Source organism: Carassius gibelio, chromosome B6 (assembly GCF_023724105.1).
Source record: "Carassius gibelio isolate Cgi1373 ecotype wild population from Czech Republic chromosome B6, carGib1.2-hapl.c, whole genome shotgun sequence".
NCBI classification, from domain to species: domain Eukaryota; kingdom Metazoa; phylum Chordata; class Actinopteri; order Cypriniformes; family Cyprinidae; genus Carassius; species Carassius gibelio.
In genome coordinates, this window is record NC_068401.1 from 5772114 (window position 1) to 5790131 (window position 18018).

At 37.0% G+C, this 18018-nt stretch overlaps 1 protein-coding gene across 5 annotated transcripts in view; it reads left to right on the forward strand.

Moving 5' to 3' along the window:
- The window catches only part of LOC127959346 (polyhomeotic-like protein 2), a 58872-nt gene extending 41525 nt beyond the window's left edge, over positions 1 to 17347 (forward strand). For 3 of the 5 annotated variants that reach the window (XM_052558456.1, XM_052558454.1, XM_052558451.1), the window contains exons 2-16: positions 1028 to 1274; positions 4017 to 4175; positions 4262 to 4333; positions 4449 to 4610; positions 5617 to 5766; positions 6322 to 6592; positions 8200 to 8307; positions 9998 to 10377; positions 11201 to 11360; positions 13398 to 13606; positions 14429 to 14561; positions 14850 to 14970; positions 15108 to 15234; positions 15341 to 15617; positions 16230 to 17347. In XM_052558456.1, the coding sequence (XP_052414416.1) occupies positions 1089 to 1274; positions 4017 to 4175; positions 4262 to 4333; positions 4449 to 4610; positions 5617 to 5766; positions 6322 to 6592; positions 8200 to 8307; positions 9998 to 10377; positions 11201 to 11360; positions 13398 to 13606; positions 14429 to 14561; positions 14850 to 14970; positions 15108 to 15234; positions 15341 to 15617; positions 16230 to 16390 (2676 nt within the window). In that variant the 5' untranslated portion in view covers positions 1028 to 1088 and the 3' untranslated portion in view covers positions 16391 to 17347. The remainder of the gene's footprint in view (positions 1 to 1027; positions 1275 to 4016; positions 4176 to 4261; positions 4334 to 4448; positions 4611 to 5616; positions 5767 to 6321; positions 6593 to 8199; positions 8308 to 9997; positions 10378 to 11200; positions 11361 to 13397; positions 13607 to 14428; positions 14562 to 14849; positions 14971 to 15107; positions 15235 to 15340; positions 15618 to 16229) is intronic. The other 2 variants (XM_052558452.1, XM_052558453.1) reach the window with 2 other exon arrangements.
- The last annotated feature ends 671 nt before the right edge of the window (positions 17348 to 18018 follow it).

An 18018-nucleotide genomic window follows, 5' to 3' on the forward strand; every position in this document is an offset into this window, starting at 1 on the left:
TGAAAAGTACAGTATGCAAATAAAGTGATGTTTACATCTTAGGCTACCAACTTGGACCTTCTTTTGTAAATTAACTTTATAAAAAAGCACTGAGATGGTATCAAATGGTAACACCATGATACTCTGCTATTTACCATGATACTGAATGACTGCTGTATTTATAGATCATGGTATTTACAAGATACTTCAAAGTATTTCAAGGAACACTATGGTACTACCATTAGGGATGCACTATAAATATAAGTAAAACAGAAACCCTGATATGGCTAATTGTGATTTTCAAGGACTTGATTTCATGAAAAAAAGTGTATATATAAATGATAATTGCATAGATTAGTTGTTGTTGTTTTTTTACCATTATTAAAGGGATACTCCACCCCAAAATGAAAATGTTGTAATTAATCACTTACCTCATGTCATTCCAAACCGGTAAAAGCTTTGTTTGTCTTTGTAACACAACTTAAGATACTTTGGATGAAAAACGGGAGGCTTGTGACTGTCCCATAGACTGAAGTAAATTACACTGTCAAGGTCAAAAGTATAAAAAGCATCGCCAGAATAGTCCATCTGCCTTCAGTGATTCAACCGTGACATTATGAACTGACGAGAATACTATTTGTATGTGAAGAAAAAAAATAAGCACTATTCAACAATTCGTCTCCTCTGTGTCTCTCCGCATCACCATTTTGGAGCATACCATCTGAATGCAAGCAGTGTACAATCTTCTGTGTTTGTGCACAAGATTCTGGCCAAATTGTGCAGCACAGTAAAAAAAAAACGTGCATTTTCAATTGCTATTTAATTTTTTAATGAAAAAAAAAAAAAAACTTTTTTCCAACCAAATCATGCAGCGATAAAAAAAAAAGGCATTACCTTGGTACTGTGTAAATAACGTGATAGTACTTTGGTACTATTTTTGTTAACATCTAATTTCATAACTACCAGGTAGAAATTGCATCAGTGTCTCAACTATCTCAACAAAAGAAGGCAATTTTAGTAACTGGAATTTACCAATTCTTATTCCCAGCTTGCGTCGAGTGTGGCAGCGGGGTGGTCGTGGTTCAAAGGTGAGGCATCGGGGTGGCACAATGGAGGGCGAGCAGAGCACTCCTGCCTCCAGTGCCAGCAGCAGTACAGGTACCAGTACCTCCACCACAAACTCCACAGGCACCACCAGTGCCTCCACTGCCAGCACTGTCAGCTCAAGCAGCGGAAGAGCAGCCATTCCACAGATATCTGTATACAGCGGCATACCTGACCGACAGACTGTGCAGGTGCGCATCACACTCAACCTAAACATTACCATCACTTCAGACATCAACAACTGAGTTCAGGAATGCATAGTTACTGTGTTGATAATATTGCATGCATGTTTGCGATTCACCACATATCTCTTTATCAAAATTTCTTGTATAATGACTCACTGCATTGCACCATCACTTTTTTATTGCTTAGATTTTTAATAATTGGACTTTTAATCCATACTGCCATCTGCTGGTGTGTTTATTACTGCAGTCAGAAGAGGAAAGACAATGATTTCCATGCTTCATTTTCATATTTTTTCCTCAGTTGTGAAGTGTTATTTTTTATTATTGACTCAGTGATTGACCTTTGACCTCTCCCTAATAATAAATTAAGAGGCTGGGGAATTAGACACTGTTGCAAGATTCCAGTCGAATGTAATATTAATAATCTTTTATACTATTTAAACACAGTAATAGCAGTACATTTATGAGTAAGTCTTTGATTTTTTTGTTCTTTAAAAAAAAAAAAAAAAAAATTAGAGCAATATGAAGGGTCCTATACACGTTGCTGTTGTTGTTATTATTATTAAAGGGGTCAAATGACGTTGCTAAAAAGAACATTATTTGGTGTATTTGGTGTAATGCAATGTTTATGTGGTTTAAGGTTAAAACACACATTATTTTTCACACAATGTACATTATTGTTGCTCCTATATGCCCTGCCTTTCTGAAACGATTAGATTTTTACAAAGCACATCGTTTTTGAAGGGTGAAGTGTATGCTGATTGGCCAGCTTTCCAGTGCATTGTGATTGGCTTTATACCTCAAGCGTATGATGGAAATGTTATGCCCCATACTGCCATACTGTGATGCCATGTCCTGGCACGACGAGACAAAGCCAATAAAACCTGAGGCATTTGGCATTTGAATTATAATGACTTATACTGTCTTTTTACGCATTGTGTTGCGTATCACACCGCGCAAACATAAAACCATGTCGCCATTATTTGTGATTGGAGAAACAACAAACGCAACTCTACACTGCTTAATACTCATGTTTAAATCATCAGTGGCAAGTTCTTTAAATATGAAAACATACAGGCTGTGAGTCAGAAGTGCCACACTGTCCTTGCAAAGTTGGAATTGCCCCACTTTATAGAAACAGCCTTTGTGCACAGACGGCATTGTAGGCTACTCTACCAGGTTTGGGTTTGAGACTTTATTCTTTGCAACTTTAGGAATCTTATCTATTCACAAACAGCTTCTAACAGCATCATATGACCCCTTTAATATTAATATTGTTATTAATAATGATGATGATGTAGTATAACACACAATTGATTCGCATGACATGAGTTAATGGCAAAAATGGCAACATCCGATCAATCCAAAGTAAAGTAGTTAAATTTTTAAACTGCACCCACTTTGTTCACTTAATTGTGTAAAGAAACCTAACTACATTTCTATCTTTAAAAATTGTGGTGCATAATATGTAGTGACATAAAATGTACTGGAAAAAGGTAAGACCCAGCTGCTTCATTCAGTTTTCTCAGTTCGTGAAAATGATCAGACACAAGCAGCACTGCTCATTAAACTCAGTTCAAGCTGCACTTTACTCACACCAAGACCAGGGGTCAGGAATACTGTTGCCTAGCAACTGTGCGGTTGTGGGCAGTTCAGTGAGGACATAAAGGAAGTGCAGGATGACGGAGAACATATTATAGCTGGGAGAAAAAGATAGGAAGGTATCATTAGTGATGAGAGCGATGCACTTATCTACACTGTCATCTAATACAGAACATGTTTTTTTGAACGTCTGCTCTTGTTCAGGTATTCTGGCATCTTGTTTTGATTTTGTGCTGAATGTTTTCATCTTTTTAAGGCATGCTAGAGCAGAATCAGTAGTAAATCTTAATCTATTCCTTGTCCACAAGGTTTGCAATCTTTGTTAAGTAACATTATTATTAGCGATTATGACAATACAACATTTTATTTTTATATTGGATCTATTTAGTTGTCATTAAACAAATACAGTGTAAAATGTAACTGTTAGCCTATACAATGTCAATGTATTATTGTTGTTATTATGCGTTATTAGACTTGCAATGGCATATGTGCATAAAGAAGCCTTGTAATATAGTGGTTAATATTAAACATCTTCCTATTAATATTAATATTATGATAATATAACCATATTAAACATCAAGGCTGACCTTGAAAGCAATATGGGAAATAAAAACAACAGAATAATTAGAGATCTGCTTCTTTTTCTTGTTGCAGTTCATTTTCAGACCAAAAGGAGGAGACAAATGCATATTATGAAAGAAAAAGTTGCTAAATAAACATTAAAAGATTAGGATTGTAATCTGACCTATAACATTGAATCACAGCTTGCAACTTGCAGCTACTTATGATTTAAATATCAACTTTGTCGCAATTTTTTTTTTTTTTTATCAAAGATGAATACAATTAGAAATGTGAGACAATTGTTGACACAAAGCAAAGGTTCAGACAGAGCTATAAAAAAGCAGACACATCTCCATATATATATTGAAATCTCTGACTTTATTAGTATCTTGGCAAATATGAACAGAGTTTGAGACAATACTGATATTGCGATTACCAAAAAAAAAAAAAAATCTTTAGAATCTGTAGATTCTAAAATCAAGTCTCCATTTTCACTCCATCTAATCTCATCGCTCTTTATACATGAAGCAAGAAAAAAGTGAGAATCAGGTTGCTCACTTTTCTTCTGTCTCTGTTGAATGGTAGGTGATCCAGCAGGCTCTACACAGGCAGCCCAGCACAGCGGCGCAGTACCTGCAGCAGATGTATGCAGCTCAGCAGCAGCATCTGATGCTGCAAACAGCAGCTCTACAGCAGCAGCACCTCAGCACAGCGCAGCTCCAGAGCCTCGCAGCAGTGCAGCAGGTCACTTAGCATCCATAGTCTCCTACAGCGAGCATAATACTCCCAAATATACTCTTAACTCTCTCTGTCATGTTACTCCCGCGCAGGCCAGTTTAGCAGCCGGCAGACAAAACCAGAATGGGACCTCATCTACGCAGAATGGGCCATCACAGACCACAGTAAGCTTTTATTTGGAAGCAGCCTCTAAAAACAAGCACATTATAATCACTTCAAGATCTTTGTTTGCATGTGACAGAACATTCAAGCTGCTCATGTCACAACTCTGTCTCTCAGATTAATTTAACCACGTCCCCTGCCGCTGCTCAGCTGATCAGTCGTGCCCAGAGTGTAAGCTCCGCCCCCTCTGGGATCTCCCAGCAAGCTGTGTTGCTAGGCAACGCATCAAGCTCCACCCTGACAGCCAGCCAAGCTCAAATGTACCTGCGAGCACAGATGGTGAGCACACCTGTATAGCCACAAACACAAGAAATCTTTTGTGAGGTTGCTTTCCCTATTTTATCTATATTTAAGGAGTGAAATACTCCCTTTTAATCAGTCATTGCTTTTTTGCTAAATGCTAGAAATAAGTAGGATGAATTCAGCTAAATTAAGACACTGATAACTGGTGTGAACATCATTTTGTCTGTGTTTTTAAAGTAACATTAAATGTACTGTCTAGATAATTACTCCAAACTTTTTCAACGTACACAATAAAACAGTACAAAATGAAAATACATTTGCAACTATTTTACATTTATTGAACAAATATAATGGCATAAACAACAGTTCTAATAATCAATAAACATATGCGTAATGCATGTTTATACTGTTGTAGTCTAATTAATGATTACATAGCTATTCTAGTGTCAAAAGGAAGAAATTTAATTTAATTTAATACTAACTAATCTACTGATTGTTAAACCTGTAGAAAATATAAAGCATTAAAACTCATGACAAACAAATCTTCAAATATTATAATGCATTTTATCTTTGGTTACAATTATTTATAAAAAGATATCATGCATTAGGATGTACATTATGAATAGCTTTATAATGTGTTACATACATAAAGGCTTTAAGTAAAGTGGTACCACAGTTTTTCTAGGGATAAGCTGTTTGATCAGTAATGATGATTACAGTTATTTTTGTGTTATAGCCAACTCATGCTATCAATGTACTACAGAAAATGGCTGATATTTGGCTGTTTCCGGTAATTAATAGTTTATTAAAAATGAAAATCCTGAAAAGGAATCCTAATATATATATATATATATATATATTTTTTTTTTTTGTAGTATTAACCAGCGGACCGTGATAATTAAAACTGCTATACATATGATGGTTGATGCTGCATAAGCATTTGTTGACCCCTGTGAACACTCTCTCTAGACCAACCGCAGTATGATGGAGAGTTTCCTGAGGACGTGGTGTTAATGAGCGTCTTTATGTGTGATTATTTTAGGCTCAGCAGAGTAATCTTGTGCATGTAGCCAGGAGCCTGGGCCGAGCCGTTCCTCTGTCCCCTCAGCTGATCCTGGCTCCTACAGCTACAGTAACTGCTCTACAGTCTGACACTAACACAGCCAATAACACACAGTCTGCCTCTGCACAGGTACACACACCTATGCTGATATACACTACTGTAATACATGCACATTCAAAAGTACACCCACAATTTTACAAACATTCCTTATTTGCATTCATGAATATGCTGTGCTTAAAACTATTTATCTTCATGAAACAATCATAAATTTGTGGATTTCTTGAATCACAAATCCTAAAAGAATATAGAATATATTGAACATTGATTGTACATATATTGATTCAGCAGACTTTTTATCCAGAAATACTTTAAGGAATCAACGCTAAAAGATCCTAAAAGGAATATTATACATTATCAATATACCTTAACACAAAATTATATTTTATGTTTTGATCTTTTAGTTTGTCAGAAGGATGAGATGCTTCTCATCTGATTAGGATTACAATCATTATGACTGGCTCCAAATTATAAAAACAATTCCAAAAGCAATATTGTGCATATTACTTTAGGATCTTTAACCTATGTGATTCGGTGCACAATATAACTTTAAATAGGCTACTACAGTTCAAATGTTTTGTTATATTCTAATTTAAAGGTTTATTGCCTGATTTATGTCTGTCACAGGTGCAGAACCTTGCCCTGCGCAACCAGCAGGGGGCGTCTTCCACCTCTCAGTCCTCAGGCCTCCAGGCACTGAGTTTAAAGCAGACCCCTGTCTCCATTCAGCCCACCCCGCTCATCAAGACACCCAGCCAGAGTGCTTCCAGCTCAGACACTGGGAAAAGCAACGTGAACGCTGCTTCCTCGGATGGAGTGAAGACGGGAGAGCAAACAGAGATGAAAGCAGTTAACATGAGTCGTAATGTGTCCTCTTCACATCCCTTGATTGCACCAGGTAAGCTCAGACCCATATGGCTTATGCTGCCAAAAATATTGCAACACTTATGCTATTTACAAAACCTAAAGTAAATTATTCCACTTTGCTGAGGCATTTCTTGCAATGACGAGTGTTTTTTAGTGGATTTAAGAAGTTACAGTGACATCTCTCAGTTTGGTTAACATTTGAGCCAGTGATGTTGCCATCAAACACCTTTTGTCAGAAGTGGTCCAGAAATTGTTGTATGCACACATTTGGCCTTTAAACAAACTAAAAATTTTCAATCTACTTTGCACTCTAATAAGATCTAGCTTTACTCGTCTGTCCATCATGTCACACACCAAGTACTAAAGAAAGGAGAAATGCACCTAAGGCTACATTTCTTCTACATGGCTTATGCTCAGGAGCATTAAAGCATGCATTGCATTTGAAGGGCACACACTTTCTCAGATAAGTCTTTCAGTGCATGTCAACATCTGACATACACGCCATCCATCACTCCACTGGTCTCTAATCATAACAGCTCACACAGGGCAATTATCCTGCACATTTAGAAGCAGGTACTTGTGCGTGTCAAGGCCAGTAGAGACTTTGCTATGTGTTTAGTTGTACTTTGGTAAAAGCCTCAGATTTGGTTTACAAAAAATTAAAAGTATCTTAGCTCCAGGGTCTAATATTAACACTAGTCAAGTGCCAAAAGAAGTAAAAAAACATAACAAATAAGCCTTTTGTGGAGTATTGTGTGACCAAATTAAATACAAGCCATAAAGATTTGCAGGTTAAAGGTTTATGCCACTGTTTATACACACAAATAACCAGAATGAATGAAGTTCAAACAAGCTTCAACTTGACTGAACAAGTGTGTTTGAGAGGGTCCAAGTGAGCCTCAGTGGAGAGGAAGGGTAAAAACCTGACATGTGTGTTGGGATGTAGTTTCCATAGCAGTGTGCTCCAGAGAGTTGATGTGATGCGTGTTATGATTCACTGTTTTCCCCTTGTGCATTACCAATATTCACAAACTCATCCTGAATTATTCTCTTCGATGAATCATTTAGTTTGCTTTTAAGAAATGCCCAATGTTATAAAAATCTGAATATTAGATTAAAAATTATGTGAATGTGGATACTGGAGGAGACTGGACTGGAGATTTTGCTATAAAAAGTCTAACTACTTGCTTACACATCTCTTTAGAAGATGTAGGAACTGGCAAAGTCAAAACCAGTAAAAATAACTTGTTGTGAAGTTGAAGTTGAATGTATTCTCTATTTTGATACTTTTGTTTGTATCAAATAATTGAAATTATTCTATTGAATACAACCACACACTAGAGGGCTTGTTAAAAGAAAGTAGGAAATAAAAGAGCCACAGATATTAACATACCCAATACTGCACTGCACTCAAATTACTAAAGTAAAAGCGACATTACTTAATGTAGAGAAAATGCACCCACACAGGAAAATCTTGCTCATAAATGGCTTCTCATGGCTTAGGGAACTGATGATTGTGATTGATGAAACATATGATGAGATTTGGCCCAACGTGTGAGAAAAAAAAACAGATATTGTATGTCTTCAAGCATATATGTCATTGTTTTAATGTGTTATGTGTTGTGGCTTTGCATATAGCTGAACGTTCGGCAGGAAATTTCGGGGTTTTCCAGGGTTGCGCTATGCAAGGAGTAACTCATCAACTCCTTATTCTGAACATCCGGGAGAAAGACAGAGTGAGAGAAAGTGAGCACAGAGGATTGAGTCATCCGAACACACCATCCCACACCATTCACATTAAGATGGAAGAACATTCCCACACTGAACCTTTTCTGTTTGCTATTAAGAGTTTTAAAGAAAGACTGTAGTTGTTCCTGACGTCTGCTTCCCATATCCGGTGTGCATTTCATGTGACAGGACACACACACGTACATATATATAAACATAAAAACCACATGCTAGCTAACTTTCCAGCCAGTTGGAGTTCTTCAAATTCTTTTACCGCTCATAAACTTTGAGGTTGTGATCTCAACTTGCCCAACTCTTAAGGTTTTGTGTTTGAATGTTCTCCTGCTGAGTTAATATTATATTTTAACACACTTTCCTGCAAGTCCTCCAGTCAAACACCTAATCATAGTTTTAAAACTCATCCAGTTTCCAATGTCGTAGTCCTGGATACAGGATTTGTACTGGAAAACCCAAGCACAGAGACAAATGTTATTAGATACAGCAAAAAGGACAAACTGAAATTAAATTAAATGTATTGAGATGTAATCAAGGTTCCCACACATTGGACTCAAGGAATTGCAAATGACTTTTCCATGTTCTTTACAGATGTTTTTTTGATTTCCTGCATAATTATTTTAAAGAATCATTTATATTCAGACTGATTCACAACTGAATCAATCAGATGGATTTGTGAACTGGTTCGAAATGGATTCATGGCCACGTTCACACAGCAGCAGAATACGGTTGTCAGTCTTGTATTTGAGTCCTTAATATGATTATGTTCACACACAGTTTGATTATTTACAGGTGTGACAACCGCATTCTGTAACTGAACTCACAGGTGTAAATTTTCAGGACTCACAACCACATTCTCAGAACACACGAGCTGTGTGAACGGAACAGGACTTGACAAACTGTGTGTTGTGTGTTTTCATGTGTGTTTACGGTAATTTACAGTGACAGAGAAAAGAGCTGTGAGTCATCTGAAAGTTTAATCTAAAAGTTTAATTTAGATGCCGTCAGTTTTCCACCCAAGCTGTTCCTGTCAGTTTTGTCTTCTGCACGCGATTCAAATGCTCTGCTCTCCACCCAAATTTAAAAGTTGCTGTCTGTTAATGAAGATTTGATGGATAAACTCATGGCTCGATTGGACTCTTCTAGAAAATGATAAGACTTTCAGTTTTATGGACATCACCATCTTCAATTTTACTTTGATCACTGTCGCTATGGTTAATGTTAAGGAATACAGGCTTGACTCCCATTGCACGTTCATACAGACTGTATTCTAAACACAACTGCATGCTGCTGTGTGAGCGGGACATTTCAAGACTCATACCTGAAAAGAAAATGAGGTTGTCAGTCCCAAAATCTGACAGTGAAAACGTAGCCTAAATGAATTCCCTTATGGCTTGCAATGTCATTTTAACAAGAGCATTATTTAATTAAAAATAAGAGCATACTGATAATAACGTTTAAAGAAACTGTGTTTTAGAAAACACAATTTTAATATTCCCATTACTGAGGGAAACCTGTGCAGTTTAGGAGCTTACCTATGCAATTAAAAAAATATATATATACATATTGTCCAAATGCATGAAATTCCATGCAAACTTTACTGTCATTTAAATTTGGAACTGTCAGTGTAATGTGTAGTCATGTCAAACAGTATATGTAATAGTAAGTGTTTGTCTGTGGTTTCTCCTTCCAGCATATGCCCAAATCCAGCCGCAGGCCCTGATTAAGCAGCAACCGCAACAGTTTGTCATTCAACCCCAAGCCCCACCCACCTCAAGAACCCAGCCTCAGTTACTGCAGACCGCCTCGGTCCAGCCCCACCAACAGACAGCCTCACTGGCCATCCAGAGCTCTGCCCAGACCTCATCGGTAGCAGGGATCATTCCGGTTTTGCCTAAACCAGCACTTCACAACCAGGGATCGGCTCAAAATCAACAGGCCACCATCTTCCATTCAACCGTAAGCCACCATGCACTCAGCCAGCACTGCTCACACACAGGCCTGGCCCATGCTAAAGCTCAACCGGTCCAACTGACAGCCATCAATCTCCAAATCCAACCAGCACAACGCCAGGTAAGCGACTCACTTACTAGAGCCAGATTGTAGATTATGATGATAATGGGCCTCACAAGGGTTTCACAAGTTTGTATGCCCCGTCTTTTTTATTTACATTTTTTTTTTGTAACCGAGAATTGAAATGTTTTACCTAGCCAGCCAATCAATGTCGGAGGAGTGGGACGAACACTTCACCGACCATCTATCCTTCTGAACAACGACTGAACGTCAGTGAAGAAGCTAATTTTGCTGGTTACAGCATTTTTATACTCTGTAATATTCTTCAAAATGAGATCCTAGTAATATGTAACTGCTGTGGATATTACAAATCATAGCAACCAAAGCGCCTTGAAAAATGCGCCAACAAAGTGTTCTCAAACGCCACCAACTGGCCATTTTCAGAAGAGTGCCAGGCTAAACATGATTTAGTGGACTTATGTTAATTAAATATTAATTGTTAGGCAAATGGCCTATTAGTCTTTTTTGCATTTATGAAACGTACTGGATCCAAACCTGAGAAGGGAGTCCATAATATTCTACTTAGTTCCTGGACATAACTTACGTGTAACTTACGTAGTTGTAATTTATAGGCGGCGATTATGCTAACTGTGAATGAGCGTGCACATGCACCCCATTTACGAAGGATTGGAATTCATTAACATATGCATGTTTAACTATCAAATATGATGCTTTATGAAGCATTTGTGAATCCTGGGGAGAGTTTTAGGGAAGGTCTGTTTTAGGGCCGAATTACGCCGAATTTACTCATATTATGTACATTTCATGAATGAGGCCCAATTTATAAAGTTCAGAAGCAACTAACTTCTTCCATAATATTTAGGCTTCAAGACTTGCTCAGGATGACAAGGAGAAGCCCACCTCTTTGGTGGTGAGAGAGATTTGTCCGCCAGTACAAATGCAGCCAACCACTGCAACCCAAGGCACGGATCCCCCTGGACAATCCAAAATCGACACTGTTAACAATACATCTCAAACTCAAGGTACAGTGGCCAAAGAGTCTAAATATGCAAGTTTACAAGTACAGTTTCATAATCAAACAATGCAGTCATAAAGAATTAAAGATACAGAGATGATGATAAATTACAAGGCGCAAGACCTCATGAAAATATACACACACAATTAATCAATTTAGACTTCTGTGCTCATTAAAAAGGTGGATACCTCTTTAATGAGCAAAGAAGTCTAAATTGATTAATTGTGTATGTTATAATCCAACAAATATTTTTTTATTATAATATATATTTTGGAGAGATCAATAAAGACTGAGTGTAATACAATAACCAGTAAAACTAAATACAGTTGGAATACAAATGTATACATTTCAATGCATCAAATCACTTTTTGTACAGCGTTTTGCTTGAAATGTGTGCTTGTGCTGCTGTTTGACTTCAAACTGACTTTAGTGTGTTTTGTATTTCCTTCTCATCTAATGCAGTGACATTCATACATTGTGTGTAGGCTATAACTTAAGTGTCCCAATATTTTCTGAGTGCACTGTATTAAATACCACGCAGCTGGCAGGAATTAAGGAATCACAGCTTCATTAAAATATGAAGCTTTTGACACCCACACTGAGAACCAGAATTGCCAAAAAAGAATGCAGTAGGATGAGGGGTGCCATGCAGTTCCCACATACAGTAATATAGACCAGAATTTACTCCGGGCCAGTCACATGACTTCCTTGCCTGGCAAAAGGCACTAGCAGCCTTGCTGTCTAATCTGTCAGTAACTTAACAGATAAACTGGTTTTGGACCAAGGTGCTTTCCTACCATCAGATAATGCCCAATATAGCCTGCATAGAAGACTCAACCGCTGCCAGCCTGTGAAAGATTTACTGAACCTCTGGTCTACAGAGTCATGTGACCTGCCTCTTCCAGGGAAAGAGTGAACCGCCTCTCTGGCAGAATGTGCCGTGCTCGTGCGTGGGAGTGGAGTGCTAGAAAAGGAGCAGCGCACACTGCATGTTGCGTAGAATCGCACGCGTGGCGGACTCTGGATATTCTGTCATTAATATAATTACAACAGGCGTGTGGGAATGAGGCTCCCCCCGTGTTTTGAGACGGAATTGAAGAGCGCCCCTGGGGGAAATGACTTTTTATTGCGCTTTGTCGGTAAGCAACAGCACGTCTTGACAGTCTTGTGTTTTGGAGCCAGTTGTTTTGGTTAACGGTAGTGGACTTAAGACAAAAACGCAGCGGTCTTTAGGCGCGTTTCTTTGAACTGTGTAGACTTGACGCGCTGTTTTAAAACGCGACGCAGTTGACGCCAACAGTGTCTACATGGTCCATTGAAACAGCGCAGACTGAACGCAGTACAAAATACAACGGGAGATGTATTCTTGTTTAAGTGATTTAAGTTTCGACGCCTAACGATGATGGGATGTTTCTTAAAGTAACAGTTCTCACAAAATGAAATAATTTCCTCACCCTCATGTCGTTGTCCTTTCTTCACTGAACTTGGTTATGTCATTTGTCATCTTGTCCATACGGTGACGGTGGATGCCATTTAAAACACTTCAAATAAGTACTCCATACTTCAAGATTTTAAGTATTCTGATGTTAGAATATATTAATAACATCTAGTTATGGAAATAATATTTAGTTTTTGTCTAAGGAACAGAAAACTTTTGTCTTTATTGGCTGATAATCTTCCCCTCAGATATCACTGCGTCAAGATATTAAAAATGGCGCGCCGCTCTAATTGGACGTCATTGACGTCAAACGCCAAGAGTGTCAATTGATTGATTTTTACGCGATTTACGTTCAAAAATCAATTGTCTGATGTTCTACATACAAAGCAACTGCATACATAAAAAACGGTGGCATACATAATAATAATGATGATGATGATGATGATGATGATAGGTTGTAATGGCATGGGAGTGTAAATTATTTAAGAGAGATATTATTTTTACAGCAGTATTTCCAGCAGCTGTTTTTCCACACTGATGTTTGTGCTGCCGATGTTGTTGTTGCTATGGTGATGAGCCGACGCTTTGTTTCTGTACCGCCGCCAGGGTCTGTGGAGACAGCGCGCGAGCCCACGGGAGCACCGGTGACACCGACCATGACCTCGGCAGCCCCCAGCGAGCCGCCCCCGGCAGCTGTGACGGGAAGTGTGTCACACAACGGCGAGAACAAGCCACCCCAAGCCATTGTGAAGCCTCACGTCCTCACCCACGTCATCGAGGGTTTTGTCATTCAGGAGGGAGCTGAGCCATTCCCTGTGAGTTGTAATAAAATTACTACTACTACTACTACTACTAATACTTTTAGAATAGCTAACTATTTTAGAATCATTTATAATAGTAATTCTAATATAATAATCACAGTAATAATAATAACAACAACAACAACTAAATAATAATAATGAATTCATTATTATTATTAATAATAATGAATTGTTCATTATAATGTTAAATTTTAACGTATATAAATGTATCTAACAATTAAATCTGATAATAATACAACACCAACAATAATAATAAATGTATTATTATTATTTGTTTCGTTTTTTTTTTATTAATTATAAATATATACTAATGTAAATTTAAACAGGAAAATTCACTCAATAATTATAGCAATTGCTATTATTGTTAATAAGAATTATTGTTGTTCTAAAATATAATATTATTATTCATAATCATTTTAATGCAACACAGTAAAACATTATTATTTTTTCAAAGGATTATAAAAAAATTATACAATTATATTAATTTAATGATAATAATAACAACTGTTATTGTTGTAGTTCCAAAATTAATATTATTCACTAATTTAGTGCTACGGTAATAATTATCATCATCATTGTATTATTATTATTCATTTATGAATTTATGATTTTTTATTTGTTTTTTACATCATGTATTTGATTGTATGTTAGTGTAGAAAAAAATATTGTCTCTTACAGTACATTTAGCCATTTAGCAGACACTTTTATCCAAATGATTACAAATGTCTGTTGATCTGCTTATTCCACCCAACACAAGGGCCTGCAGTATTCCAGTAATCAGCCTGACATCATTACGTTTGTATACTGTATTTTCAGGTGGAGAGACCACCGGTGCAAGCAGACAGCCCCAAGAAACCAGACACGCAGCTTCCCTCAGATCCAGAAAAAACGGCCAGCAGTAATTCCCTCAGTGCCACAAACTCAGACATGGAGGAGGCTGGACAACAAGGTAGGCATTTAATTTAGCAGATTCAAATAAATACTGTTTTTCTAAAATGCTTGACCTTTTTAAGTGTCAGGATTTCCAGTTTTGAAAGATTGAAAACCTGCATTGTTATGAACAAGGGAGTGTCATAAGATATGTAATTTCCTGTTTGTGAACTTTACCATTGAAACTTTGTGTAATCAAGGTACAGCATAGTATTGCCTCACCATTCCAACGGTTACACACAAACTCTGTTTCAGAGTCATAAATAAACTGTAACTTAATACATAAAATTTTATCATTTTTCATCAGGCACGAGGACCCAGGAGGAACCGGAGGAGCCCAAGCTCACATGTGAGCTCTGTGGATGGGTCGGTTTTGCCTACAAGTTCAAACGTTCAAAACGCTTCTGTTCCATGGTCTGTGCTAAAAGGTTAGAGATTCAAAATAATTTTTATATAATGAAAATATATAGAAATGCATCATTTATATATATATATATATATATATATATATAATTTTTTTTTTTTTTTTTTTATCTGTATTGTAATTTATAACCCTCTTGAACAGATACAGTGTAAGTTGCACAAAGCGGGTTGGTCTTTTCCACCCTGACAGAACTAAAAAAACCAATCAGATAAATCAGTGGAGAAGGAGGAGGTCTCATAGTCCCAGAGGCAGAGAGGCCAAAAAGCAGGTGAACAGCTACTTCAGTACAATGTGCTAGTGGTTCATCCCACAATGTTTTTGTGTAAATATATAAAGTAAATCCTCCTCATACAGTCTCTTGTTTGATCCCACAGCGGCTCTCTGTGTCTCAGCAATCTCAGGGAGAATCTATATCCTCACCGCTCCAATCTCAGCCTAGTCAAGGAGAGTCCAGCCCATGCTCGGATATCTCCAGCTATGAGGAAGCAACTTCCCCGCTCTCTGCAGCCAGTTCTGGCCCAATCGTTTCTCAATGTGGGGTCGCTGCTAACGATCCCGAAGAGCTTCCTCTCCTCAGTCAGCACTTCCTGCCAATTGACCCCACCAAATGGAATGTGCAGGAGGTGTTTGAGTTCATCCGCTCTTTGCCAGGTAAGTCGCTCATATCATTTGGGTATATGTATATTCTGTACTATATTCCAAGTGCTCTTAAGACATTACTATTCAAAAGTTTGTACTCAGTTTGATCTTTCTTAAGGAAAATAAAAAAATGTTAATCAAATAAAAAAAATTAAAAAATAAATAAGCAGCACAATCGTTTTCAACATAATGATAGGAAATGTTTCTTGAGCAGCAAATCAGCATATTATAATGTTTTGTGAAGGATCATGTGACACTGAAGACTGGAGTAATGATGCTGAAAATTTTACTTTGCATCAACGGAATAAATAACATTTTAAAATATATTAAAATAGTTATTTTAAACTGTAATAATATTTCACAGTATTGCGGTTTTTACTACTGTTTTTTTTATTCAAATAAATGCAGCCTGGTGAGCATGAGAGACTCCTTATAAAAAATTTTTTATATCTTTTGAACAGTAGTGTATATACACATGTATGCATGTGCACTTGATATGATATTCTTTCATTAAATATTACAATATAATATAAAGATAAATGGAAATTTATGATGAAAACCAGGTTTTAAGTGACTGAAAAATATGCTGTTTAATGGTGCAAATTTGTTTGACTTCACAATTAGGTTGCCAGGAGATTGCAGATGAGTTTCGTGCTCAGGAGATTGATGGACAGGCCATGCTGCTTCTGAAGGAAGATCACCTAATGAGTGCCATGAATATTAAATTAGGACCCGCCCTCAAGATCTTTGCTCGCATAAACATGCTGAAAGATTCCAAGCCTTGAAAAGGCAGCAAGTGTGTGTGTGTGTGTGTGTGTGTGTGTGTGTCCTCTGATGTCACTGACCTCAACCTAGTGACTACAATACCCCAACTGCACTACAAATTTTTTTTTTATCAATATCAATATTTAAAAACTTAATACATATTGGGGCTAAAGCCCAAAACTGCACCTCTTCAAGAAAAGAACTGAAATAAATTCAGCTGGATCAGAAAATTACCCAACTACCTATGAAAAATCACACAATAGCGACTTACACCAAAAGAAAGGCATTATGAATCAGTGATTTGGAATTCTGACTGGGACTCACAGATGACTGGACTTAACTACTAGTATCGGTTCTTGGAAGAAATCTTTGGACAATGTATCAAAACAATTCTGTCCAAACAGAACTTATATTATCATGTGGTTTTACAGTCCCACATCTCGGCCCAGATTTTTCTGGATTGAACATTTGTTGTTTTCAGGTATAATTTTGTCCTATTGTACATGTGAGATGATTTTGTACAGTACAAATATGTTTAAAAGTAAGTAAATTATTCTTACCTTTGTGTGTGTGAGTATTTGCAACAGAGTTGAATCACAAAAAACTGGTGCTATTTCACTGTCACATTTACTTTGAGAAGACTTGAATAACAGAAGCACAGTAACCGAATATTCAACTTTAAACCTGAAAAACGATACAACCTGTAAGAAGGGATCCAGTCTGAAAAGTTCCTGTCAACAGCGCCTTAATCAATGTGTGTCCGTACAGACGCTCTGGTTTTGAGATGCAAATTCAATTGTATTTGTCTTGGATATTGGGAATGACGCTATGTTTAATTTTAATTGTGCCCAGATTTGTCATTGTATGTTGCTAGAAAAGATTGTGATGATGAATTGGGTTTTTTGTACAATGCTTTGCGAAATGCCTGTATTTATCAGATGAATGAAATTTGTAATATAACATTTTTTAAGGAAGGATTCTTGTGTCCGCTTGTTTAATTTGTTGACCCTATATCACATTTTTCTTGCATGGCTTAACTTATTAATTTAATTTATTATTAACTCTTTTTTTTTTTTCATAAAATACCCAACCAAGCCTGAAAAGAAATATATATTTTTGCAATTTAAAACCTAACACACTTATTTTTGTGAAACATTCTGCTTTATTTTTTCTTCAAATAAAATGTCACCCAGTTTGATATTTTAAAGGCATTTATCTACAGTAGTCAGCATTTGAAGTGGATCACAAAGTTGTCCAAAGACAAGAACGCATTTTGGTTTTAGAACAACTTTTGATCCACTTCAAATGTTTACTACTGTACTTTAAACCCTGACATGAATGTCCAAATACTTTTTGGGGCTGCCTTTATTTTGTGTGCTTGGAATTACAATAGGACACCACTAGGTGGCACACGTGCATTTCGTCAAATTTAACCAACCGTCTACATATTTTCAACATTAAGGATGAATTTAAGAGTGGTTATTCATCTTACTCGACCCTGATACCATAAAAACTTTGTTTTCACAGAAACCCGTCCAAATATGTCGTGATTAAGGCGTGTTGGTAACTCTTGACTGAAGAGTGCTTTAACCGCTGCACAAAGAATCCCATTTCATAAAACTTTTCCTGTTACGTCCCGCCTCCTATC